At 36.6% G+C, this 26447-nt stretch overlaps 1 protein-coding gene across 5 annotated transcripts in view; it reads right to left on the bottom strand.

Annotated features, from left to right (window-relative positions):
• The window catches only part of LOC128862845 (uncharacterized), a 130417-nt gene that overhangs the window by 50156 nt on the left and 53814 nt on the right, over positions 1 to 26447 (bottom strand). For 4 of the 5 annotated variants that reach the window (XM_054101621.1, XM_054101616.1, XM_054101619.1 and 1 more), the window contains exon 2: positions 22833 to 23704. The exons of the other annotated variant lie outside the window; for it this stretch is intronic. In XM_054101621.1, coding sequence (XP_053957596.1) covers positions 22833 to 23287 — 455 coding nt within the window. In that variant the 5' untranslated portion in view covers positions 23288 to 23704. The remainder of the gene's footprint in view (positions 1 to 22832; positions 23705 to 26447) is intronic. 5 annotated transcript variants of the gene reach the window in all.

Genomic DNA, 26447 nt, shown 5'->3' on the forward strand with positions numbered 1-26447 from the left:
TAGTTTATTCACTTTTCATTTAAAATGCATATTATAGCATTTCAATGAAATTTATGACAAGTGGCTATTTTTCCAATTAAAATTATGTGGCAACATCATCTAAAAATAATAATTTTTTTAAGTTTGTTTTGAACACTTTTCGCTTCATAGACATATTTTATTGTAGTATTTAAATGAGATTTATGATAAGTTGAGTTTTTTCGAATTAAAATTATGTGACAACACCAGCAGAATTTATTTTTTTATTGAAGCTTATTTCAATACTTTTCATTTGATGCCTATATATTAATATTCAAGTGAAATTTGTTAACAAAATTCAGGTGGCAACGCAAACAAAATTCTTGTTGGAATAGATTTTTTTGGAATATTCACCTATGCTGTGGATTTTGTGTATACTTTTTAATCACTTACTACTTTTGTAATTCAAGATAGTGACAGCACCCTACTAAAATGAATAGACAACACATAAATCTTTTACCGTTCATAGCCTGTCTAATGGTGCAAAAAATGTTAAAATCGGCGCAGTAGTTTTTGAGTAATGCTCTTTCGAGGAAGTTTTCCACATTTTTGCATATGTATGCATGTACTCGTATATGTAATTATTTCTGCCTTAAATTGTGAAGCAATTATTTTAATTTTGCAGCATATCACTTAACTGGGAGCAACTGGCGAATGAAATTGCCATATCTATGCGCCCAATGTGTTAATATTTTTTCCTTCTCAACAACACAAATCAAACCCATCAATTTTCCACATTACTTTTATTACAAACATACACTTCTACACCACTTTAATGCGACATTATCATTCAATGTCACAATAATCACAGACAATTGACAATTTTATTTGTCTACTTAGAAAATGATAAATAATAGAGAACAAGCCAGCAGTCATAATTTAGCGCGCGCATTGTACAACTAATTTCAAATGGGAAAATTGCATAATTTATCTTGTTTCGCGCCCATTTATGGGCACATTGCAATATGACTAGACAAGTGCCACTGTGACGCTGTTCGCTGGCTCCACTGCACTCGTAATTCATGCTCGTAATGGGAGTGTGCGGTAGCTGATTCGCATAAAACGGGAGTCGTCGGGTAGCTTTTGCGTGACGCTGGCATGAAGCTATTATTGTGGCTATTGTGCACATATGGAGGAATAGATTTGAAATTAAGGGGCCTTAAAAAATCTGGTATTAGTGGTTGAACTTCAACTATCTAGATAAGGAAGTGAAGTGTGAGAATGAAATATGAGCATATCTTAAAAAAAGCTTTAAAAAAATAAAAAAAGAGTTAAAAAATTAAAAATTAAATTCAATCTTAAATAAAAAAAAAAATTAATTACTTTGAAATAATATCATGTATATATATGTATTTATTTATTCATTAGAAATACAATTATGAATAATTATATTACAATACGAAAGGCACTAACAAAAAAGGCCTATGAAAATTTATATTTTCTCTGTTGTGGTGTAGTTATGTATGAGAAGCAATACTCGATAAATGGGCACTTGTGCTGAAATTTTCGTTGAAATTTTGGCATATTGCCGTCAATCGTTTTTGCTTTTCCTATATTGCCGATCCAATTTCATCAATGGCGCGTGGTATATACGATAACATTTTCTTTTAAAGAAACTCTAAAAACATATCCAAGAGCGTCACATCGTATGATTGGTAGCTGCCTATGTTGCTAAAGCAAATATGCCCCTGCACCTATGTAAGCTAGAGATTTTCAGTCTTCAATAGTTTTTTCCTAATATAATTTGTTTTTTTTATTAACTAATAGCAGAGTGCCAGAATATTATACGCACATTTTTGATGACAAAAATTGTCTACCTTAGCAAAATTCGGAATTCACAGAGAGGTCGTTAGTTTGAATCTCGGTGAAAGCAAAATTAATAAAAACATTTTTCTAATAGCGGTCGCCGCTCGGCAGGCAATGGCAAACCTCCGAGTGCATTTCTGCCATGAAAAAGCTCCTCATAAAAATATCTGCCGTTCGGAGTCGGCTTGAAACTGTAGGTCCCTCCATTTGTGGAACAACATCAAGACTCACACCACAAATATGAGGAGGAGCTCGGCCAAACACAGAAGTGTGCGCGCCAATTATTTATTTTTTTTAAGGTACTTTCTGTGAGCTTGGCTGACTGCATTGGCTACTGAGCTTTTTGTTGGTTTTCCTCTTTCGGAAAAAAAACGAAAGGGGCGCACATTTATACCATTTATTTTTAGAGGAGGTGTATGCTTACATTTACGTTGGGATTCATCAAATGTGGAGAGATGAATCTGCATTTTCAATCCTCTTCTTCCCAAATGACGGTTTGTGTTTATCTGATGAAAATTTGAGTTAATTAAGAAGCTCGTGAACTTATTTCAGTTTATGCTTGTACAAATGTCGCTTTTTTGCTCTTTCTTTTCTGCTGCTCTTTTCAACGCAAAGCCAATCTTTCGTTCGCTCCTGCTGATATGTCAACGAAATTTTCAGTGCATGAGTATTAAAATGTTCCAGGGGAAAATTTAGGTCAATTAAAAAGTCAATATAGAGCGAAGTCTCTTTTCACCTGCTCTTTTCAATACTGAGCATATTTTTCTCTCCCTTCTGCGGATACCTCATTGAAATCTTCAGTGTATGAGCATTCAAATACATTTAAACTACCTGTATGTATATGACTAACCGTTCGTCGCTGTTATTTGGAGATCTCGTTGCAACTTTTCTATTGCCGTAGTTGAGTGAGTGTGAAATTAGTTTCTTAAATTTCTTCTTCTTCATTCCCCTTGTATAATTAGCGTTTTTTTTCTTTTTTGCGGCGCTTACTCTTCACTTAACTTCCAGTTACAGGGCTAAGTATAACGAAAGGCTGAAGCTGTTGCAAAATTTGGGTTTAAGCTTGAAGTATTAACAAATATAGGAGAAGGGTGGCTCTTAATAGGTTTTTGTATGCTTTTAATGCATTTCTCCTTCAATTTCGCGCTTCCGCAATACATAGACACCATACATACATGCCAGTTAATCAGCCAGTAAAGTTTCTCAATGCCCACTTTTCCTCGTACATTGACTACTAAATTCTTGTGCCTAATTCGGTCAAACCCATCACAGCTGACGAAACTGACAACCGTTTGGAGATGAGCAAGTTTTACCAGCTCAAAAGTACTCGTACATTTGCATGTGCATGTGTATGTGTGTGTATTCATTCATTGCTGTATTAGCATCGCACAGTCATAAGCATTTAAATACAGTATATAATTATTTTTTATTTGCGCAATAACATTTCCACTTAGATTTTACGATATGTTCATGCCTTCATAAGTAGTTCTCTGGTAAGTAAGTAGGTGCGTTCGCCGCGCTTTCACAATCCGCCAATGAACGGTTATGGTAAGTAGAAATAGCGTGGAAATGTTTGCTGAAGATGACCATGAAATAAAATTTTAAATATGTATGGTAAATGATGTATGCATTCGAATGTTAATTGCAAAGCACACTGTCGTTATCAAGGCATATTATGAGCGCTCATATACATACATACATACATATCTACTCGTACATATATTTGTATACATTTTAATGTTTTTCCGTGGTTTGTTGCACTTGTTTTGCTGTGTAAACACCCGGCTACGCCAACTAAGCCAACAGGTTTCTTAGGCACACATCTTTCGCAATCACTTGTTAAAGTGGGAAAGCAGTTCGTTCTATCGCAAAACAAGTAAACAAGCGTATACTTAAGTGATGGCAGCGCCACACCATACGGCCACACCAACAACTACCACCGACCACCACCACTCAAGAGCGCTCAAAAGTTGTATATATTAATTTTTCTAGGTAATGCTTTGGCCGCAGAAAATTTGGGTCACCAGACAGGAATCAGTTGCACTATACTACTTAGTGAGAAACAAAAAAAAACAACAACAAAAAAAACAGTTCGGCAACTGTGCACCTTTGCATTATGCAGCGGTTGCGCTTTGGTTGAAGATTTTATGGTTGCCATCTGATGGCCAACAGCGTCCAACGACGTGTAAATAACAAGATTTTTATGAGTCTGCAGTTTAGACTTTGGTTTTCATAAACGCACGTGCATTACATCCTGAAAACATTTTTTTGCTCTCCATTCTTAATTCATATTTGTATGTAGGTGATTACACGAGCCAACAGCCAAAAAACCCGAATACCCAAATCATAAAATTGTTGTGCAAATTAAATTTTCCAAAATATCTACAAAGTTTCAAAAATAATTTTTTCATTTGCAAAAGACAATTTTTTATTTGTATTGTAATGTATATGTTGTATTGTTATATATAAGAAACGATTTCCGAAATTTTTTTGCTATAAACAATCCTCTTATTGGAATGTTATTTTGATATTCAAAGAAAAATTCTATCTTTCCATATAATGAACGGAGATTTATTTTATTATAAAGAGGAAGGTATGCCGTTAATAGTAGGAAAAAACATCAGGCAAATGACCACCACGACCACAGGACAATATCCTTTTCACGAAATTTTCCATAACCGAATTGCAAAGTGACCTCACGAATTCCATCTTTGAGGTCTTGAATCGACCCTGTGCTGTTGGCTTAGACCTTCTCTTTCCCGTGGTCCCAAAGAAAAAAGTCACAAGGTGTTAAATCACAAGATCTCGGTGGCCAATTGTGATCACCTCTTCGAGAGATAACACGGCCCGGAAACTTTTCCTGTAAAAAGGTTTCGTTGCTTGTGTGGCGCGTAGCGCCGTCTTCTTGCAAATAATCGTTGTCCAGATCAATACCATCCAATTCCGGCCAAAAAAAATTGTTAATAATCTCTCGATAGCGCAATCCATTTATTCATAACACCTGTTATTGGAAAACCTTTAAATATTGAGTTGGGGAATAAGTTCATAGCGTTTTTATATTTTCATTTATTTTACAGCGATTTGTTTGCTGCTTGGCAAAGGGTAAGTATTCATTCCATAGAACTCTTTCTGCTATACAAAACAGCGTTCATTGTATTTTTAATTTATTTAATTTATTTTTTATTAGTTTTGAGGCTTAAAAATGGAATATCCAGAAGGTCAAACTCAACAATTTCGACACCTGCTCTTCTTTGCTTTTCATCGGGGTCAAAAAGCTGCCAAAGCAGCTCGGGTCATTTGCGACGTGTATGAAGAAGGTGTCGCAGGCGAGTCTACAGCACGGAAATGGTTTCAAATGGTTCAAAAATGGCGACTTTCACGTCAATGACACGTCCCGCAACGGAGGGCCTTCTGAATTCGATGAAGAACATCTCAAATTACTTTTGAAGGAGAACGGGCGCCAAACCATTCGTGAATTAGCGAAAAAATGAGCTGCGATCATAAAATTATTCTCAATCATCTTCATTCAATGGACTTACCGAAAAATTGGGAGCCTGGGTGCCTGGGCGTCTGGGTGCCTCACGAGCTCAACGAAAAAAACAAAGAAAGTCGCCTTCAAATTGCTTCTCTGCATCTCGCCCGCCATCGAGCAACACGCAGTGATAATCAGTGCCGAATCGTCACGGGAGATGAGAAATGGTGCAAATACTCGTACATTAATATGAAGCAAAGAAAGGAGTGGGTGGCTCCAGGCGATACGCCAAAGCCGAGAGTCAAGTCGGATCTTCATCCAAAGAAGATCATGATATGTGTTTGATGGGACTGATCGAAATGCTCGAAAAGAAAGCCGCGGTCAACAAGGAGCTCTACATTGCTTAGATTCACCGCGCGAATGAGGCTATTCGACTGAAAAGGCCTGATGGACATGGTCAAACCATACTCCTTCACGACAACGTAAGGCCCCATGTTTCACAAGTTGCCAAAGAGGTACTCCTGGAGCTCGAATGATAGGCCCTTCAGCATCCGCTGTATTCTCCAAATCTTGCACCGACCGATTACCATCTTTTTCGTTCGCTGTCCACCATATGAAAGGCGTTACTTTCGATAACAAAGAGGTCCTTACAAACTGGCTCAAAAACTGCTTTGACATCAGACCAGGCGATTTTTGCCGGAGCGACATCAACAAATTGGACGAGAGGTGGGAAGAGGTGGTAAACAGCAACGACGAATATATAATTGATTAACTTATTGATATAATTATAGCGTTTTGTTTAAATAAAAGTCTTCGGTAAAAACACTACTCAAGCCAATACAATGCGATTATGATACCACTTTCGCATTGCTACTACCCTCTCAAGAAATTTATAGGTACATAGAAGCATTTTCTACCGCAACCTTAGCCTAATCTAATCACTCCATCTGCCACTTCTTTAATGTTTATGGCGCTTCAGTCAAGTCCTTTGACAAAGTGCTTACCAAGCGGCTGGACCATGCAACTAGACAGATCTGAGATTGAGAAGTTGTTACCCTAAATATGAGATTGATACGTACGCGCTCAGTGAAGTAGGAAAAAATCAAAAAACAGGTCACAAATTTAAGTGGACACTTTAGTGTTTTCTGAACACCTCATTATTTAAATTTAGCGCCTACTTGAGTGGTACCGTCTTTTGTGAAGGCGCACCGTATGCGGTGGCTAGGTCACGTGGTCCGTATGCCTTTTGAATCCGCTGTAGACATGACTGGAAAGATAATTGGTGCGAAGGCGAAGGGAAGACCGAGAAACCGATGGATAGACGCAGTAGGAAGCGATCTCACAGCAATGGGAATTCGCAACTACGAAGGAAAAGCAAGCGATAGAACACTTTGGAGGAGTTTTGTGAAGGAAGCTTTGACGCACCCCCCGTTGTAATGCTGTGAATGATGAATGATGATGAGTGGTAGCGCCTCTTTAAAATTACGATAAAATAATTTTAATTTTTTTTTAATTTTTTTTTTATTTTTTTTTATTTATTTATTTATGATTTTTTTTTTTTTAACTTAAAAATAATATCTATTTGGTGTTATATGAAATTTTTATAATGTAAGCAATTTCTAAATGGTCTGTTTCTCTTTTTTGCCGCAGCGCCTCGGAGAACAAATTCGCAACCAATTATACTCAAACATGATTGTGAAAACCCCTCCCTGAAAAATACTTAGTCATAAGCAGCAACAAATCAAACATTTTGCGCATTTCTTATCTTTGTAGAAAAATTAATGCTCGCTCTTGTTTTTCAAAAATTCAAGGTTAGTCGGCAAAGAGGTTTTTTTTTTCAAAAAATAACAATACTTAAAAACTACACACAAATTTTGGTGTTTTTTCGTAAACATTGAAATCCTTAAAGAAAAAATAATTGTGTAAGGCATTTATCAAAAAAAACAAAAAAAAAACGGATTGTGGGCCGTTGATATGCCAAGACGTTAACCAGACTAAACAGACTGGCTACAAAAAACAATTGATGAAATGGAGCATATGCAAACAAAGGAAAATGAAAACAAAAAGGATTGTAAATAAATGAAAGATCATGACGTGAGCACGTACGAAATGCGCGCAACTCTTCTATACAATTCAAATGCTTTCCCACACCTTCGCAGCTGCTGCATTAATGTAAATATCTGCATAATATTGATATTTTTGCGCACTTTTGCACACCAGCTGCTACACTTTTCTTCCATTGGCACACACCAATAATTCGTTTTTCCTTTTTCTTGCTGGCCTGTCATTTGTCAGTTGCAATAATTTGCAATCTATTTTTCCATTTCACTTTGCCGTTTCGTACACAAAATTATTACTCATGCCTGTCTAAAATGTAAGAAAACATAGCGAAATAAATTGCAAGATTCTTTATACTAAATCACAAACAATGTACGAATGACTCACGAAATGACCGCCACTCTTCGAATCGTAGAAGATATGGTTTGTATTTGTGGTTTTGCGGAGGCGGCAATGAGGCAGATGATTAAAATTGCGGTCGAATAAAGTTCAAGAATTTGTTTTGTTTTTCCTTGTTTTTAGTTTGAATTTTTTTCTTTTGCTTGTCTAAACAACAATTATTTGGATAGTGTTTTTTTAATGAATGCACATTTTAATTTACACTCAATTATAATTTTATTTTCAAGTGGGATTTCTAGATGCCAATGACCCTTAGATCAGTACTTTCAGCAGCGGCATAGCGGGCTTTACTTCAGACCATAAAACTCAAGTTGAGTAAATTTTAAATTAAGCCTTTTGTTGGGCATTTACTGGCGTCAATAATTTCAACAATACCTTTTTCATTAAGAAACCAAGTCGATAGTTCACTGTAAAGAGTTCCATTAATTTTTAATTAAACATTTCTCTAAAATTTTGGGTGTGGCATTAGAATCAGAGAAGAAGAAATGCTGATGTTGAATGCAGAGTTATCTCATGGATTGAACCTTGGCTAGTTTCGTTCTAAAGTATAGGTTGATCAAAAAAAAAAAAATCTGGGCAAAAAAAAATTGTGAATTTTTAAATTGAAGTAGATTTTCTGTATCCAATATAATATCGCCCATCTGCAATACACTTACTCCAAGTATGCTCCAATAATTTTAAACCATTCCTGTAATGATTTTCATAAAAAATATTCTCATTGGTAGTTTTCAGAATTTTGCATTCATAGTGGCAATAGAACGCAGGCAAATTTTTTTATAGCCGATTCAAAAAGCAAATTTTACATGGCCCATCCTATATTTCTTTTTTTTTTGCTTATTGCAAGGGGTTTTGTTTTATTTTCTGTTCACTTTTCCGCAAGGCGAATCTATAAAAGGTGGTGTTGGTAAATCAGCTAAGTTGTTTCTTTTTTCTTTCGCCGTGTCCATGTGGCTGTCAGCTCAGAATGAAACAAGGCGAATTCATTATTTGTTTTCTAGTTTCTCAATACTTTGCTTTGACAATCACACGTACAGAACAGTGTTGTTGGTCCAGTACCACCCCCTTTAATGAATGCCCCTTGCTTTTACGTTATTTTTATAAAGTTTTTTGTTTGAGAATATCCCTAGGGTGGAGTTAATTGTCACTGCTTTTGATAGACTACAGGTGGACAAGACCTATCTGTCTCTGAATCTCGTCTCTGCTTGGCTGCAGGGCAGTTAATTCGTTTCGCTCAGTCATTGCTGAGATTTTGGAAAGGCTGTACTCAGTCACTGGGCTGGCAGTTGCGGTCTGAGAGTCAACTCTGACAAAACGGAGTTGATGCTATTCACCAGGAAATGCAAGCTTCCACCTTTTAAGCTTCAAAGACTAAACAACCAGTGTCTTACACTCTCATCGGAAGTCAAGTATGTTGGTGTAATACTTGACCCCAAGCTCCACTGGAAGCTGCACATAGAAAATCGAGTTAAAAAGGCCAGTATAGCCTTCTACGCTGTAAATCAATGTTTGGCAAAAAATGGGGTCTCAAGCCACGTGTCATACTTTGGATGTACAACTTAGTGGTTCTGCCAATTTTTACATATGGTTGCCTAGTTTGGTGGGTATCTCTTCAGAAGGGCTGCAACACCACTAAACTAGAGAGAGTGCAGATGGGCATCACTGGTGCTTGTAGAACAAGTACAACTGCTGCTGTCAACGTCATTCTGCACTTACTTCCCGTGGATCTGCAAGTTAAATCCATTGCTGGTCAGAGTGCTACTAGGTTGAAGGAGACTGGCTTCTCGAGGCAACAGCACATAGCAGCATCTTGAAACAAATGTCCCCTTTCTTCTCTGTACTTCGCACTGATCTCTTAATCCGCAAACTCGGTTTTGAGGGTTGTGCTAGGGCTATCTTTCCGAGCAGGCAAGATTGGAAAGAGGGGAGAGTCGCCACGGATATAGGTACCTCTGTTCTCACTGACGGATCCAAGATGGAATCTGGAGTAGGAGCAGAGGTTTTCTCTAAATCAGCCAATATTTCAGTCTCCTTTAAACTGCCTGAAACGAGCAGCGTTTTTCAAGCAGAGGTCTTCGCAATCCTCCAAACATGCCAAACGTTTAGGGATCGCTGTTGGGACGGAGACATCTCTCTTCTCGTAAACTCCTGTAAGGAGGAACTCAAACGTCTCAAACGTGGAGGAAACATTTCCCTTCCTAGGTTCCTGAACACAGGAATATAGAGGGAAATGAAATTGCCGATGAGCTAGCCAGGAAAGGGTCGACAGAATCGGTTTCAGTTGTCCCTTTCTCTGACATTGGTGTCCTCTTGACCGTTGTTAAAAGGAAACTACACAATTTCTTTAAAAAAAAAAGCGCAAGACAGATGGAGGTCTGTCTCATCGTGCGCTGTTTCGTAAACACTATGGCCTCAATACGATATAAACAGAACGCTTAAGGTGATGGGAATTACCCGCCATTCACTGCTCACTGGGTGATCGGTACTCATGCGGAGAAGCTTGGAATTCCGTACAACCCCTGCGGGGATCCTGCAAAGGGACTGTTGAGCACTTTCTCTGAAAATGCCCGGCTCTGGCGACTAGGCGCTTGGGATTCCTAAGCGTGCCCTTTGGGTATGGCTTAAAGAAATTCTCCATTCTCTCCTCTACTACATCAACAGCACTGGATGGCTGTAGACGGTCTTCTCTTACCTAAATTTTTTCGCAGGTAGTGGTCCACATTCTGATATCAAAACGGCACGTAATGCTATTTGAAGTGTAGCTGGGGTACTCTTACCATCTAACCTCCCTACCAAAATTAATTACAATTTTGCGTCACCTTGCCTCACAATTTACTAGGCACTAGGGCAAAAGAGAGTAGAGAGAAATGCGAGAGTTGACGAGCTTGCTAAGGTAGGCACCCGCTTGCCTAGAATGAGTACGTGGAACATAAAAGTGCATCCCTCACTTTCAGTTTGAAGACGGAACTAGACGAGGAATTAACTCTCGAAGCTTCGACCTTCCACAGGATTGCCAAAATAATGCCACTCCTAAGGAAGGAATGTAAAATATTGGTTGGAGTGCTGATGGTACATTGTCTTACTCCATATCGGGCAGCTAAAATGGGATTGCTTCAGAACGACGCGTGTAACTTATGCGAAGGAGGTACGTTAGAACACCTCATTTGCCACTGCCCTGGTCTAAACAGAACTTGTTACAACTGTCTAGGATCGGTATACTTTTCATGTCTGAAGGATACTGCAGAGAAAAGTTTAAACTGTTAATTCAAATACGCCAAGGCATGCATCACGAACTACGTTTAACACGACTCCAACTACACTAGAACGAACCCTTGTGATCTATGTGAGATCTTTTCAGATCAGTCAGATATACCTAACCTAAACTGCGCCACTTTGTACATATTTCTTGCACTTAGTGTAAAATTACGAATTACTACTTCGCGTGCCTTATGCAAATTATCACCCGGCGTTTTCTACTCTTCATTAAAAGTTGTATTTTATCTTTCGCTGATTTTCAGTGGCATGCAATATTGACATTTCTAATTTCTTTGCGCCACTTCCTCAGGCTACCACAACTCAAGTGTCCGCGTGTCCGCTTTGACTGCCACTTTTTCGAAATCTCAATACTCGTTGTGAAGTTGTTTGAAGTGTGGATAATGTGGCCAGTTTTTGCTGTTGCTGCTGCTGTGCATGGGGTTTTGAATATAAAAAAAAATGTTTATAAAAAGAAAAACACAATTGAAAAATGCAAATAAAGCTGAATGACACTTTTGACAGTTAAATTATGGAAATGAACTGCCATCGATAGGTGCTTGTAATTCATAGAAATTATTTGTGCATGGAAATGATGGAGTGCTGCTGGTTAAGAGGTTTAGGAAAAAACAAAGATAGGCATCAAGTCATAGAGCTCGCACATTGGTGAGTCAGATTTGGTATGACCTAAATAGTAAAGGCGGTTTTCGGATAGGAAGTGTTAAATTTCCTCTTATAAGCAATAGAAAAATGACTTTTATCGCATTTTTTGTTTTGTTTTGGCACATGCGAGTATCACTTCAATAATTGAATTTATTTCTGCATTGCTATTTTTGCGTCCTGTTTTTTGTCGCCTTCTGACAGGTTGCATGATTTGCGAATGCTTTGAGACACTCATAAATGCGAAGTTATACGAAATAGTCCACTGACTTAAGAATTGCGCTTGCAAATAAATGTTTTTAATTGTCGCAGCAGAAATGCATACAAATACACGGCTATCTGTACAAAATTGAAAAATTTCGCATTTCATGAAATTTATGACTTTCCTAATTTGTAAGTGCTGACTAATCCCATCAAAATTGTCAACTTTTGTTTGTATACGAGTGGTGCCCCTCACCAAGAGGCAACACCCAAAGAAAATTCGTGTCACTTAGCATGTCACTTTATGACTATATATGTATGTGTGTGTGTATGTATCATATGGGTGTATGCGTTTATATTTGTTTATTAGTACATTTTGTGGTTTTTTTTTACATTCTGAGTGGCTTTACATTGACAAATTTCTACATTTTGTGGAAAACCACAACAGATAAAATTTTCAAATTGAATGACGACAAGCAAGTGGCTGCACCTGAGTGCTGTTTATTTGTATAATTAAAAGCATGTAAATTAAAGGCCTTCTAAATATGTAGGTATATATGTACATACTTATTTACATTCATAAAAAGATTAATGCCAAATTCAGAAAATTGCGCATTGCACGTTTTTGCCATTTTACATATAAAAACACAGTTTTATGTTCTTTGAAAGAGAAATTTGGCAAAGGTGATATATCGCATGTGTATGTGTGTGTGTTTCTTTTTGAAATAGCTTAGAAAAACGATTTTCAATATTTTTTGATGATTTCCATTCTAAGAGTTAAGCTTCCACTGTAAACTTAAAAACACAGTTCGCTGAAATGAAGTTCCGTTCGACTAGGCCACTTGACTATTTTTAGTCCAAAACGCTACAGATCAGTCCCATTTGATTAAACTTAACTCATTTCAATTAATTTTAAATAAATTCAAGTAATTTAAATTAATTACTTCAATTTAATTCATTTCAGTTCAGGTTAGTGCGGTTAATGCGACGAAAAGATTTACCAGCCTTCGGAAGAACGGCTTTGGAATAAAGACACTATTGTAATGCGTAAATTTATTGCCTTATTTAATAGATTCAATAATTTGTATTTAATAAATAAATAAACTGTGAATAAAAAAAAAAAAGTTTTGTTCGCCGATAAAGATTTTTAAGATTTTTTCTTCGGAATATGGCTGAGTAAAGCCATGTCAAGTGATCCTCGAAAATTTCACTAAGTCACGGATTTTAGGGTAAGATGTCTCGTTGTGTAGTCAAAGTCATGTTAACGCTATTCTATAAATATTTCGCGCAAATTCCAATTTTAGCAATTGTTATTAACAATCAAAGTTTTAAGCAAGATTAAATTGAAAAACTAATTACTCCAAAACTACAATGATAATGACGTGAAATTTTGCATACCATTCAAGTATTGTCTGTACTATTTTTCAAGTGTTAATAACTCTTTTTATTGTGACAAATAGATAAATAAATAATAACTTTTTGTACTCAGTTGCATTTTTTCATGTTTTCTTCACGCTGTTAAACAATCGGACTTACGCATAATTGTGCGGAAAAGGCTTACCTTCAATAATCTGAAAATAGAATTTTGTACTTTTACTCCATTTCCGAGATATTGACTGTTTTGTAACTTGATGCGCTCGACGGTGGCATTGCTGCCATCGGCTGATCGGTCGCGCGGCGGCTTGAGGGACCGCGCAAACTGAAGCAGCGTACTACTAATTTCATTAAAAAATTATATTGTATTAAAAGTCCGAAAGATTCCAACTATAGTACATTTTTACAATAATATGACAGTTGTATTTACTTTTCTTACTTTTATTTGCTGATAGTATTTTCAAGCAAAGAATCGTCTTTTGAAAAAATTCGACTTTGAATTTTTTTTCCAATTTCGTAGGTTGAAACTGGTGATATTGCCGCGTATTTTTTATCGCTACAGCTCCTTTGATGTGGTTTTGATATTTTTTTTTCATGAGCATCATGCTCAAGTTGAGAGCAAAAATCAAAATCGATTGTTTTAATATTTTTCACAAAAGCTGAGTATGGATTTTCTGTTTTTTTCTGATTTTTTAATTCTGCATTTTCTGTTGCTTTTCCGGAATTAATGAACAACAACTGCAACAATTTCTTTGAGTTCCTTATCGCATAAATCAGAATACCTTTTTTTTAATTGGTGGTTCGCCTAGGTCTTACAGAATTTTGTTCACTTTATCGAATTTGAAAGAATGATCAATGTTCTTTATTTCGAAATTTTCATCCTCCGAATCGTCAAAAGAATCTATAGAGCTATCCGACGTCTCATTTTCTGCACTTTGAGTAGGACTGAAAAAAGAAACGTGGCGATTTACTCTAGCGGAGCCAGCAATTTTAAATGTTTTATTAACTTTCACATTAAAAACTTAAGTGTTTTTATTCATAAGTTATCGTTATAAATTCATTCAATAGTCCTTTGAGGTTAAAAATAGCAATAAAAGAAAAAAAATTTGGAAAGTATGTAAATATCTAACGAAATGCACATTATACAAGCAAACATCCATTCACTCTGAAAAGAAATAATTTTCAATCGAAATTCAAATCTTGTTTGCAAGAGCAGACTACAATAGTTTATTTACAGTATGTGACATATGTATTAATTTCCAATGTGATAATGTCAGCGATAGTAATTAAATAATTACTCGAAGAATATTGAATAAAGATTACAGCTCACCTCGTGTTCTGACAATGTTCACCTAGTGCGATCACAGTAGTTTTCGCACCCTGATATAATTCTTTGCGACACATTTTACAAACATATTGACCAATATATTTTTCAAATTTATCATTCCACTTACAGTAGCGTGCAATAGTGAGCACATGTTGGGCGATTTAACTTTAAAGTCTCTGAAATATCTAAATGCACAACTTAATGAAACAAAACTTTCAGCATTTATTCGTTGCTTAATTCTTAAAATAACGGCTTAAATAAAACCATCAAATACAAATGTAGGAATGAGAAGGAGGCAATAATATAAAAATGTACATATTTACTCAGTTTTGCACGTCTGGCACTCATGGCTAAAAGCTAATAAATTTTAATAGCTAATCCATAGGCCTTTATTTTTTCTTAGACTTTTAATGCGTTTGGGCATACTTTCGACAAGATTCTCGATAAATGTGCGCGGAATTTGGTTCCACTCCTGCTGTACCCGGTCCCATAGCTCTGTCATGTTCTCAGGAGCCCTGCGATATTTTCTCAGCCGCTGTTTGGTTATTGCCCACACATTTTCAATTGGATGTAGATCCGGGCTTTGTGCAGGCCAATCTATTACCTGAAAATTTTGTTGCGACAGCCATTCTTTAACAATTTTGGCGGTATTTTTGGGATCGCCGTCCTATTGGAAGATAAATTCCTCTTCTGGGTAAGCGCTCATATCAAAAAATTCTGGGAAATTAGTCTGCAATATTTGTAAGTAATCTTCTTTTTTCATAATACCATTAATTTTAACGAGTGGTCTGATGTGCCACCAAGTGAAGCAACCCCACACCATCAAATTACCACCGCCATGTTTAACAGTTGGCTTCACGTGATGCCTTTGGATCCTTTCTGTAGGTCGGCGCCAGCAATAGCTTATTCCGTCGGACTGAAAACGATTAATTTTTACTTCATCCGACCAAATTACCCGTTTCCAGTCTTCAACACTCCAATTTCTGTATCTTCGAGCAAATGCTCGACGGGCCTTAATATTTTTGAGCGATAACGCCGGCTTTTTCTTCTTTACAGCTGATTTATACCCGATCCTATGGAATGCTCTACGCGCGGTCCACTCGCTAACGTTCTTATTTAACATTGCTGCAGCCTTCTTTGGTGTCACAAAACTGTTTTTGCGTACTTCTTGCACCATAAGGCGTGCGTCTGAGTCCGAAAGAAGTTGTGGTCGACCTCCAACATTCGGTGCATGCGCTACATTTCTTCGCTTCTTTACATTAATAACTGTGCGTTGGCTAATATTTAATAAATCAGCAATTTTTCTTGAGGAATTTCCACTATTAGTCAAAACCACGACGCTGTTTTCGAGCTCCACACTTATTTTCTTCATAATTGATATTAATATTAATCAGAAAGCGATTGTCTAACTTCGAACACCTTTCTACTACTAATAACAAAAGTAAAAACATAGTAACATGAAACAAAAACTATAACGGTATATAATTACAACTGTACTAAATCTTACAGCTCCTTTCGGTTTACATAAACAAAACGTGCAAAACTGAGTAAATACGTACTTTTTTATATTATTGCCTCCTTCTCATTCCTACATATGTATTTTTTGTTTTGTTTAAAGCCGTTATTTTAAGAATTAAGCAACGAATAAATGCTGAAAGTTTTGTTTCGTTAAGTTGTGCATTTAGATTTTTTCAGAGACTTTAAAGTTAAATCGCCCAACATGTGCTCACTATTGCACGCTACTGTAGATGTCACCAAGAATAAATTGCGTCGGACACAATTATGGCCTTTTTTCATAAACGGATTACAGCATTCGCTCGGTCGAACCATAATTATAATATATTAATATTGGAATATGCAAATATGCTTTGTCACCACTTAAATCGAACTGACACAAAGCAGTGGCGAATTCAGTAAATAGGCAATAAATCCTGTGCGAGCATGTTCAAACGTGCACGCTGCTTCAGTTTGCGCGGTCCCTCAAGCCGCCGCGCGAGCGATCAGCCGATGGCAGCAATGCCACCGTCGAGCGCATCAAGTTACAAAACAGTCAATATCTCGGAAATGGAGTAAAAGTACAAAATTCTATTTTCAGATTATTGAAGGTAAGCCTTTTCCGCACAATTATGCGTAAGTCCGATTGTTTAACAGCGTGAAGAAAACATGAAAAAATGCAACTGAGTACAAAAAGTTATTATTTATTTATCTATTTGTCACAATAAAAAGAGTTATTAACACTTGAAAAATAGTACAGACAATACTTGAATGGTATGCAAAATTTCACGTCATTATCTATTGTAGTTTTGGAGTAATTAATTTTTCAATTTAATCTTGCTTAAAACTTTGATTGTTAATAACAATTGCTAAAATTGGAATTTGCGCGAAATATTTATAGAATAGCGTTAACATGACTTTGACTACACAACGAGACATCTTACCCTAAAATCCGTGACTTAGTGAAATTTTCGAGGATCACTTGACATGGCTTTACTCAGTTTCATTTAGTTAGCAACTATAGCTAGTTTTTTAGTCATTTCCCATATCACTAATACAAATTATTTTCTCAAGTTTTCTTGCAAAATATTTAAAAGTGAGAGAGACGCTAGCGTTTCCTGTATAATGAAACTCTTTTGAAAGAGAGTTGGCAGCATTGAAAATATTGAGTTATGTATACCAGTTCTATAAGGTTGAACCATACTTGCTAGCAGCGAATCTTGACCGGTAACTTTGTTCTTGCTTCCATATCCAAATTTTTCGTCAAGCGAGCAGATCCCAAACTTAGCGAGCACAGAAGTGACGAATCGAATGCGCCTGTGGTTAAAAAATAGTTTTAAGTGATGTGCATCATAATTGGCAACAGAATCAAGAGAAAAACACTGCATTGGCGCTTATGCCAATTGTTGGTGGTTTAGCTAAGCTTCTTCTCCATTTTGTGGTGTGCGTCTTGCTGCTGTCTGTTCTTCGAACAGCAGATGATTTTTATATGAGAACCTTTTTTCATGACAGAAATGCATTCAGAAGTTTATCATTGCCTAGTGAAGGACCGCCGCTAGTAGAAAAAACCGTTACTAACATTCTGGTGTTTCATGCCCACAATGGGCTTTAAAAATAACAAGTTTCCGAAAATCCTTTAAAGGCATGCAGGTATAGAAACCCAGCCGAGAGTGAGACACGCTCAAATACTCACAAGTTGGTACATTTTTAAGATTACATGGATTTATTAAAAACAAAAAGAATTTTGTAAATTTTTTTAAAGTTAAAAAATATGTTTTAGATTTAAATTTTTTTATTTTTTTTTTATTTAAAATATAATAATTAATTTTTTTTATTTAAAAAAATAATAATAAAAAAAATTAATATGAAAATTTTTTTTTAATAAAAAATAATTAATATAAAAAAAAAATTTAAATTCAATAAAAGATTAATTTAAAAAAAATGTTTAAAAAATTAAAAAGTTTTTACATGTTTTGTAAAGTTTTTTAAAATTAGTATTATTTATTTTTTATTTATTTTTAAACTTATTTTTTCTAATACAATTTTTTTTATTAATTCTTTTTAAATTCTTTTAAATTTGTTTTTGGAATCAAAATAAAAATTATAAAGTAAAAAAAAAAATCTTTTATTTGTTTTGTTATTTAAAAAAAATGTTTTTCTTTAATTAATAATTTTTTTTTTAGTTGAAAAACCTAACCACTGCAGAATATGGCTAAATGAGAAGGAGCAAGAGACGATCAAGACGTAGTTTCACAATTTTAGGTATCCAAGTTTTTTAAAGAGCTCGAAGATCTTTGGGCTGGGTAATTTAGGGATCTTCTAAAATGTTTGAAAAGTTCACACTGGTTTCCAGGAGAGATAATGACAAGTTTCCCACGTAGCATCACAATGAGCTAAGAGCCTGAGTGTGTCCCGGTATCCGCTACAACCTAACCTAATCTACATACATTCCAAGGACAGTTGGTTCTACGTAACTGGAACGACCCGGATTTATATCCGGCCAAGGACTGTCACTTCAACAGCATTCCCCGTATATGTATGGGGAATGTTTATGCTGCTACAACAACAACAACAACAACCTACCCCTCCTTCAATTCATTTTAGTTCACTTCATTCGCCTCAATTCAATTTCATTCGCCAAGTCCTTTTCTCTTCTCCCAACCAATTTTTGTATTAAAATCAATTTCATTTAACTCCATTTGATTTTCGTTCAATCAACTCTAATTGAAACAGAACTTTAAAAATCATCGATATCCGTTTATTGATTTTTCAAATTACTCACTCAACGCATAAGTTCGCTTGCACTTCCCTTACTCATCGAGTTTCGATTTCCTTGCCATACATGGTTCTTTTGCTATGATTCCTCAGAAATCTGCGATCGCTAAAAATAGTGCGGCCTCAGTTAAAAATACGACACTCTGCGAATGTGCGACCCATATGCATGTTGCTGCATAGATATATGCACATGTATGTGTGTGTGTGTTTGTAATACTGTTGCGTCGTGCAATAATTTTTTTCGCTCCTTTTTCCGCCGGCATCCAACTTAATGAACACCATTTACTCGCGTAACACTCACTCCACTCCAAGTTACATTTTGCTTGCCCAAACAAAGGCTTCGACAAAGAAATGCGGTGTATTCAACTGATCCCATAGCTGCATTCACACAAATACAAATTTTAATACATACATACACGCACACACATACAAACGAACATGCATGCAGTCACCCATGTCATGGGTATGAAGCAACATGTTGCTGCTGCGCTTGTTGTCGTTGTTGCTGCCGTTGATTGGCATCACCCATTTGTTGCCTGTTTTCGTTATTGTTTTGTTTTTGTCTTTGATTTTTCTTTCTTCTTGGAAGGCATTTTTGAGCGTTCAATGGCATTTTACTTAATATCTTTCGGAGTGGGCTGCTGGCTCTTTGTAACGTACACAACTTTTCATTTTCTTCATTTTTTCACATCACACGGTGCACCCTCCCCCACGCTGCTGGCTGACTCACACAATTTTTCAAGATCAAGGGCAACGCCAGAAAGCGAAGAAAAACAGCAACAATGGAATACTCTGCAATAAACGACATTGTGATGCGATCGGTGCAAGTTGTGTGCAAGTATTTGTGTGTGCGTGCGGGTAGTAGAGGGTAGAGGAAGGTGGTTGGCGCGCTATATATTGCATCTGCAACATGACATAATGACAGCAGGCGTTGCTATAAATAGATAAACACTAACAAGTCAGGCAGAAAGCGGGAAACCACAAGATGGCGTTGCGGTTGTCAGTGGGAAGGCTTAGAGTGGTGAACAGAAAAATCTTGATGAGGCTGACATAAAAAGAGTGCTGGTGAGGTTTGAGTACGAGGTGATAGATAGATTTATTAAGAATCTGTGCCATATCCAATATATTTTTTCAATAATAATTAAGAAGTAGCCGAATTTTCGTGCAAGAATTGAATTTGGATGCTGCGTACGACATTTCAAATCAATTGAAATCGATTAAATTCAGTTCAATTAAATTCACTTCAATTAATTCAATTAAATTTAATCAAATTAAATTCAATTCTGTAAACTTGAATTCAAGAGAAGAAAGTAAAAATATGGATATACCAAACTTATTTTCCGAAATACTTTAAAAAAGACTGAGACGAAAATTGGATGTGGGCAGAAGAAATCGCAGTAAAAAATTTCAGTAAAAATTTCATCATACCATGGAGCTTGCCAAAACAGGCTCAACACTGCTGAAGTCTTATGAAAACTTCAAAGGAAGGTAGGTGTTCTTGAATTTTCGAAGCGAGCCCTTCCTGGGCAGTCCCAAACGGATTATTTGACTACAAAAATTTAGTTAAACAACACAACCAATTTGGAGAAAAGTGTAGTGCTCGAAAATGCCAAATTTGAGCAATTACTTATGAAAACTTAAAAAAAAAATAAAAAAAATAATTGGCGCTTACACTTCTTTCAGGTGTTTAGCCGAGCCTCTCCGCGCAAACCTCCAAGTGTATTTCTGACATGAAAAAGTTTTTCATAAAAATCATTTGCCGTTTGGCGTCAGCTTAAAACTGTAGGTCCCTCCATTTGGGGAATAACATCGAGCCGCACGCCACAAATAGGAAGAGGAGCTCGACCAAACATCTGATATAAGTTTAATAATTTAATTTGATAATTATTTATTTATTTTTAACTCTTGATGGCACATGAAGCTGAAACACTAAAGATTTGTTAAGGAAGAATTTCCTAGAATTTATTTTTTCTGAAGATTGGCTCAGCTTTAAATCAATTTCACTGCGAATTAAAGCCGCATTTTGAGTTTAATGTCTTCAAAGTGCGCTACCGAAATTTGGAGAGTCTCTAGCGCACAAATTTCGTCTACCAATGCATTAGGGGGGCTGAAAGTCGCTTGCACCACTTTGTTTGGTGAACCAATTTTTTTTTCTTTTGCAAACTGGGTATTTTTTCACAATTTTTTTCTAAAAAAGGTTACAATAAAATTCATAATTTCTTGTTTTACCAGTTTGCAAGTAATCCACACTGAAACTCTAGGAATTCAAGATGATGAAGTAATTCACAAACAAACTTCTTTTCGTGTCCCAAAAAAGTGATGATAAAACCCTCTTGACCGATTTCTGGGCATGAACTCGTTTCGCAGCGCGAGATTCACACCACTCTTCAGCCTCTTGTTTTAATTTAGGTTCATCCATAGCGAAGAATCGACGAACAAAATCAACTTTATCCTTTCCAAAACGCTCTAAATGTTGCTGAAAAAGTCTCAGATCAAAGAAGATTTTTTGTTCCATTGTAAGAAAATGCATGGGTGCACACAGCTTTCTAAAGCCCAATACTTTAGTCAAAATATTGCTTATGCTATCCAATGCGATGGCCGCCGGAGCCGAATGGGTTGGTGCGTGACTACCATTCGGAATTCAGAGAGAACGTAGGTTCGAATCTCGGTGAAAGATCAAAATGAAGAAAAGGTTTTTTCTAATAGCGGTCGCCCCTTGGCAGGTAATGGCAAACCTTTGAGTGTATTTCTGCCATGAAAAAGCTCCTCATAAAAATATCTGCCGTTCGGAGTCGGCTTGAAACTGTAGGTCGCTCCATTTATGGAACAACATCAACAAGGAGCTCGGCCAAACACCAAAAAGGGTGTACGCGTCAATTACATATATATATGTACATATAGGCTCTCAACGATTTTCCAATACGATATCCTGTTTCCTGTATTTTTTCTAAAAATTCTGGTGTTGCTGTTTTTGGACGTCCTTCAAGGCTTGTAGAACCGCGATTAAATTCAGCAACCCATCTTTCTACTGTACTAATTGATGGCTAAAAGCCCTCATTTTTAACATTCGTTCATAAAATTTAAATTTCCTTTGCTTGTAACCATTCCAAAAATAAAAATTTAATCACTGCACGATACTTGATTTTTTCCATTGTAGAAAATACTGTGGCGCGTCGATACTAAATGGCTTGTAAACAAAGAATGAATTCGTCCCCTTAGTATTAAAATAGCCTATACATTTTTTGATGTTTTGAGAAAATGAATTTCAAACTTTTTGTCGAAAGTAGCTCTCACTCAAATCTCATTATGTCTGTAAATATTTATTATTTTTGACTGACAATTTGACGCACTTTGTGGAACTAGAATTTGACCAAATTTTGACCACATATAAAATCGACGATGGAGAATCCCAAAATTCAATAAAAAAATAATAGCCTATGAGCACATAGGCTATTGTTATACTAAGGGGACGAATTGGCGGATTGAAATGAAATTCACATAACACAAAAAATGTAGGCTAGTAGCAAAGCCCTCTCTTCTCAAACCGAAAACTATAAACTATATTTATAAATTTTTATAATTATAAATTATCATACAATAATATTGTTATAATAATTAAAACATTAGAGCTCCTATTTTGTAAACATTTAATAATTTTTATTATATTTTTTTATTTTTATTTTTGTTTTTAATTTTTTGTAATGCACTTTGTCTTTTATCGTGCCTTTGAAAACAGTGCAAATAAATAACATTGATTTACAGCACAGCAACAACAATTAGATAGCATCAGAACAAAGTCTTTGCGCTTCCTATTTAGTTAACTCAAGAATTAAGCTTCGCTTATCTCTACTACAAATCTACCCTTGCAAATATTTGCAAAGAGTAAAGCAGATCCACATACCTATGTAACCTAAACTAATATGTTTATATGTGTATATATGAATGTGTATGTGAATTCACATAAAAATATTTACACTCACGGAAAAATTGCGCACTTACAATTCGCTCACACGTTCACCCTGTGCCGCTGCGGCTGCCGCCGCCGCAGCAGCAACTTGGCGCAACAGCGCAGCCGCTGTGCAGTCTCCATTCGTAGGTGCTGCTCCTGCTGCCGGTGTAATCAATGTTGTTGTTCTTGCTGTTTCTGTTGCTAGTTGGCGTGTTGGCTGAGCAGTTGCTGGTAGCGATATAATGGTTTTTGCTGCTGCTGCTGCTGCGGTTGCTGTGCTGTTGGGCTCACAATGAAAACCGCGATCCTCCCGCACCATATACGCAGGCAGCGTTTCGATAATTGCATTCGCCTTGCCATTGTATGAGCCCAAGAGTTCGCGATATTTCGAGTAGACAATGCGTTTCAGTTGGGGATTTGTTGCGCCATTCGCCGTTGCAGCAGACGAGGCAGGCGTGGACGCTGGTGGCGGTGGTGGTGCAGCATGTTGCATTGTGGCAGCCATTTTCACGTGATGGGCACTTTTGCTTTGAATTAAAAATGCAAATGCAAATGCAAACTTTTTCAAAGTAATGCAATTAATGTACGAGTACGCCGCTGAAGAATTTAATCACGCGTTGTTTCACACAATTTCACTTCAAGCAGAAAAAAGTGATCACCTCAATTTGATTTGTTGTAATTTTCTGCTTGTCAATGCGTACTTTTCAGATCACTGTAGATCACTTTTTTGTTTTTTTTGTTTTTTTTGTTTTTGCTTAACAATAAGTCACTATTTGTAGTGGGTTTTCTTATAAAAACTGTAACCCGTTGCTGATTTAATTTCGTGTTGAAATTATTATTCCAGTTCAATTAATTTTATTACTTTGTAATGATCACTTAATGAAGTCACTCGTATTGCCATTCACTGCCTTTATCGGTATGCCTATATATTTTATTATCAGTTACCTGAGCATTGCTAAACATTTCTGTAAAATGCTCATCATCTTACATTCAATTAAAAGTTGAAGTGTGGGTGCCGCCGGAATTCCTTTATTACAATAGTATCGCGTTACGGCGGTTTCGCAAAACACAAAGCGTTCATAAATTTACTAACACATCAACACCGGAATGCATTTATACAGCTATTTACTGTATACAAATCAATACTTTAAACCAGGCATTCCCAATCTGTGTTTTGCTAGGCCCTCGTTTACAGGCAGCGCCTATACCAACCTCAATATTTTTTCACTGTTGATGTGCATTTTTACTAACAGTGGAAGACAGCAAAAATATCACTTCATTTTGAGCGTTTTTTCCGTTCAGCTGTATCTCATCCAAATTTCGAGATATTTAGTGTGAAAAGTTCGCTGCAAATGTAAGTTAAATCACTATTCCTTTTTTTAATTTAATTCGATATTTACAGCAATGATTTGCCGTGCAAAATTTGAATGAAGAAAAAGAGGAAATGACCAGAAAAAAAAGAGCGAGAACTCAGGAGAAAATGAAGCTAAAGTCAGCTTCAGACGAAATTTTGACTTGAAACGGGCTGCTAAAAAACGGTTACGTACTCTACCCGACTAGAATTACAGTGAGGCATGCCGAAGAATCAGTTAGGCCCGAATTAGACAGGCCTTACTGAGGCACGCCTCACTATTACCTTACCAGGCCCACGTTAGGCAAGGAAAAAATTGGCATGCCAGAACAATACCAAATTTGGTTGTGGTCACGAAAATCTGTGGTAGTGTCTCACTTAGGCATAAATTGGAATCCCTAACTGATTTGTAGAAGGGCATCCGGAGTATTACCGAAGTTCGGTTTTTCGAACCTGCGCCTAATGAGGCAGATGTGTGGCGATACCTTTCGTGACTTGTGCCTAGTTTGGCTGCCTTATAAGGCGCAAATTTGGAATGCGGTCTGCCTTATTTGCGCCTAATCACTGCCTTACCAAAATTTCTAGTCGGGTAGAACCCATCCGATGAGCCGCCCTTTGCAGTTTTTGAAAGAAAGATTCTGCCCAAGATTTTCGGAACTTTAGTACATTGGCGACGGCGAGTTTAGAGGACTACTTGATGTTTTTCTAGAAGTCCAAGTCCGCAAAAGGCTTCTGGCCCATAAAATTTTGATGCTGTGTCTATTTTCGCTAGACAGTCCGCCTGTTCGTTTCTTGGAATGTTTGAGAGAAAGATTCTGCGCAAGATTTTAGGAACTTTAGTACGTTGGCGATGGCGAGTATTGTAGGCGGTGGAATAATGAGCGGTGTGAGCTTTACGACGACATAGACATTGGGCAGCGAATAAAGATCCAGCGGCTTCGTTGGCTGGGTCATGTTGTCTGAAAGGAAACAAATGCTCCGGCACTGAAAGCACTCGATGCGGTACCACTTGGTGGTAGCAGAGGAAGAGGAAGGTCTCTTCTGTATTAAAAATATCACGTGGAAGAGGACCTCACTTGAACTAACCTGACCAGTTGGTATGTCCTGCCGGTTAGCAGGAGAAAGAAACGACTGACGCGCTTGGTTGAACTCGGTTGAAATCGCTTAAGCGGTTGTCGCGCCAATCAAGAAGAAGATGAAGAATTCGTACTTGTGTGAAAGTGATTTTTTTGCAGGTGCAGTGATCAAGTGGAAATATGAATCAGAAATCAATTTACAAAAAAAATGAAAGTAGATAGAAATTATGCTCAGAAAAGGAAGCTCTTTCTTCTCTCCCTCTAATGAATAGTATTAATGAAAACTATTTCATATACTCTTTAGAGCTTTCTTCAAATAATGCACAAAATTCAAAAGCAATAATACAAATATTTCTAATCTGATGCCGGATTTGTCAGTGCGCAGGTGTCGGTACCTTTCATTTCAAAGCGGTATCGTGGAAAAATGTATCCTTTAAAGATGACCACAGTGCAAAAATACTTGGGTACCGCTGCTTTAATCAGTAGACGCAATTGATTATGCGAGTTAGTTTATACTCATTTTTTTTATTTCTCAACTTGAGATTTTATCGAATTTGGTTAAAGCTGCTGTTTTTATTTAGAGTGACTTAATTTTTCTTTAAATAAATATAAACAGTCCCATTATGAAGCAAATCACATTCAGTATACAAACATAGAATGTTGCACATTTCCAAAACTCTGCTTAGAGACGTTTATAGTATAATTGCCTAAAAATTATTATCTTCCTACGCGCACTGCAGCTGAGAACTCTCTAAGCCACTGGCGAGAAAAACAAGCAGCAAGTGGCGGGCAAAGGTCGAGATTTTATTTTGCGCTGACAAAAACTCGGCCTGGTTAGTTGCATCACCAAAGGAAATTTATTTGCGTATGGGTTTTATTTTGTAAGCCCAAAACTGGTATAAGTATAAAACAACAAAGTAAATTTGTGATATTATTTATTTGTCGATATTTTGACCTCAATTAGAAGCCATCTTCAAGAACTTTTCGCTGTGCCTGGTACGGAAACTAAATATTTGGAGGCCATTAAAACAGTTAAAATCGTACAGGTTTTTGTTTACAACCTGCTGAGCCAAATAAAATAGTAAGTATGATTTTTATAATTATATCGACTCAAATTTTCCTGACCAAAAGTGGCTGGGTTCTTTGTAGTTAACATAGAGAGCTATCACCAGCTGGTACCGCATCGAATACTTTCAGAGTCGGTGCGTTTGTCTTCATTCGGACGGCATGTCTTAGCC

This window comes from Anastrepha ludens, chromosome 5 (genome assembly GCF_028408465.1).
Source record: "Anastrepha ludens isolate Willacy chromosome 5, idAnaLude1.1, whole genome shotgun sequence".
Lineage (NCBI taxonomy): Eukaryota > Metazoa > Arthropoda > Insecta > Diptera > Tephritidae > Anastrepha > Anastrepha ludens.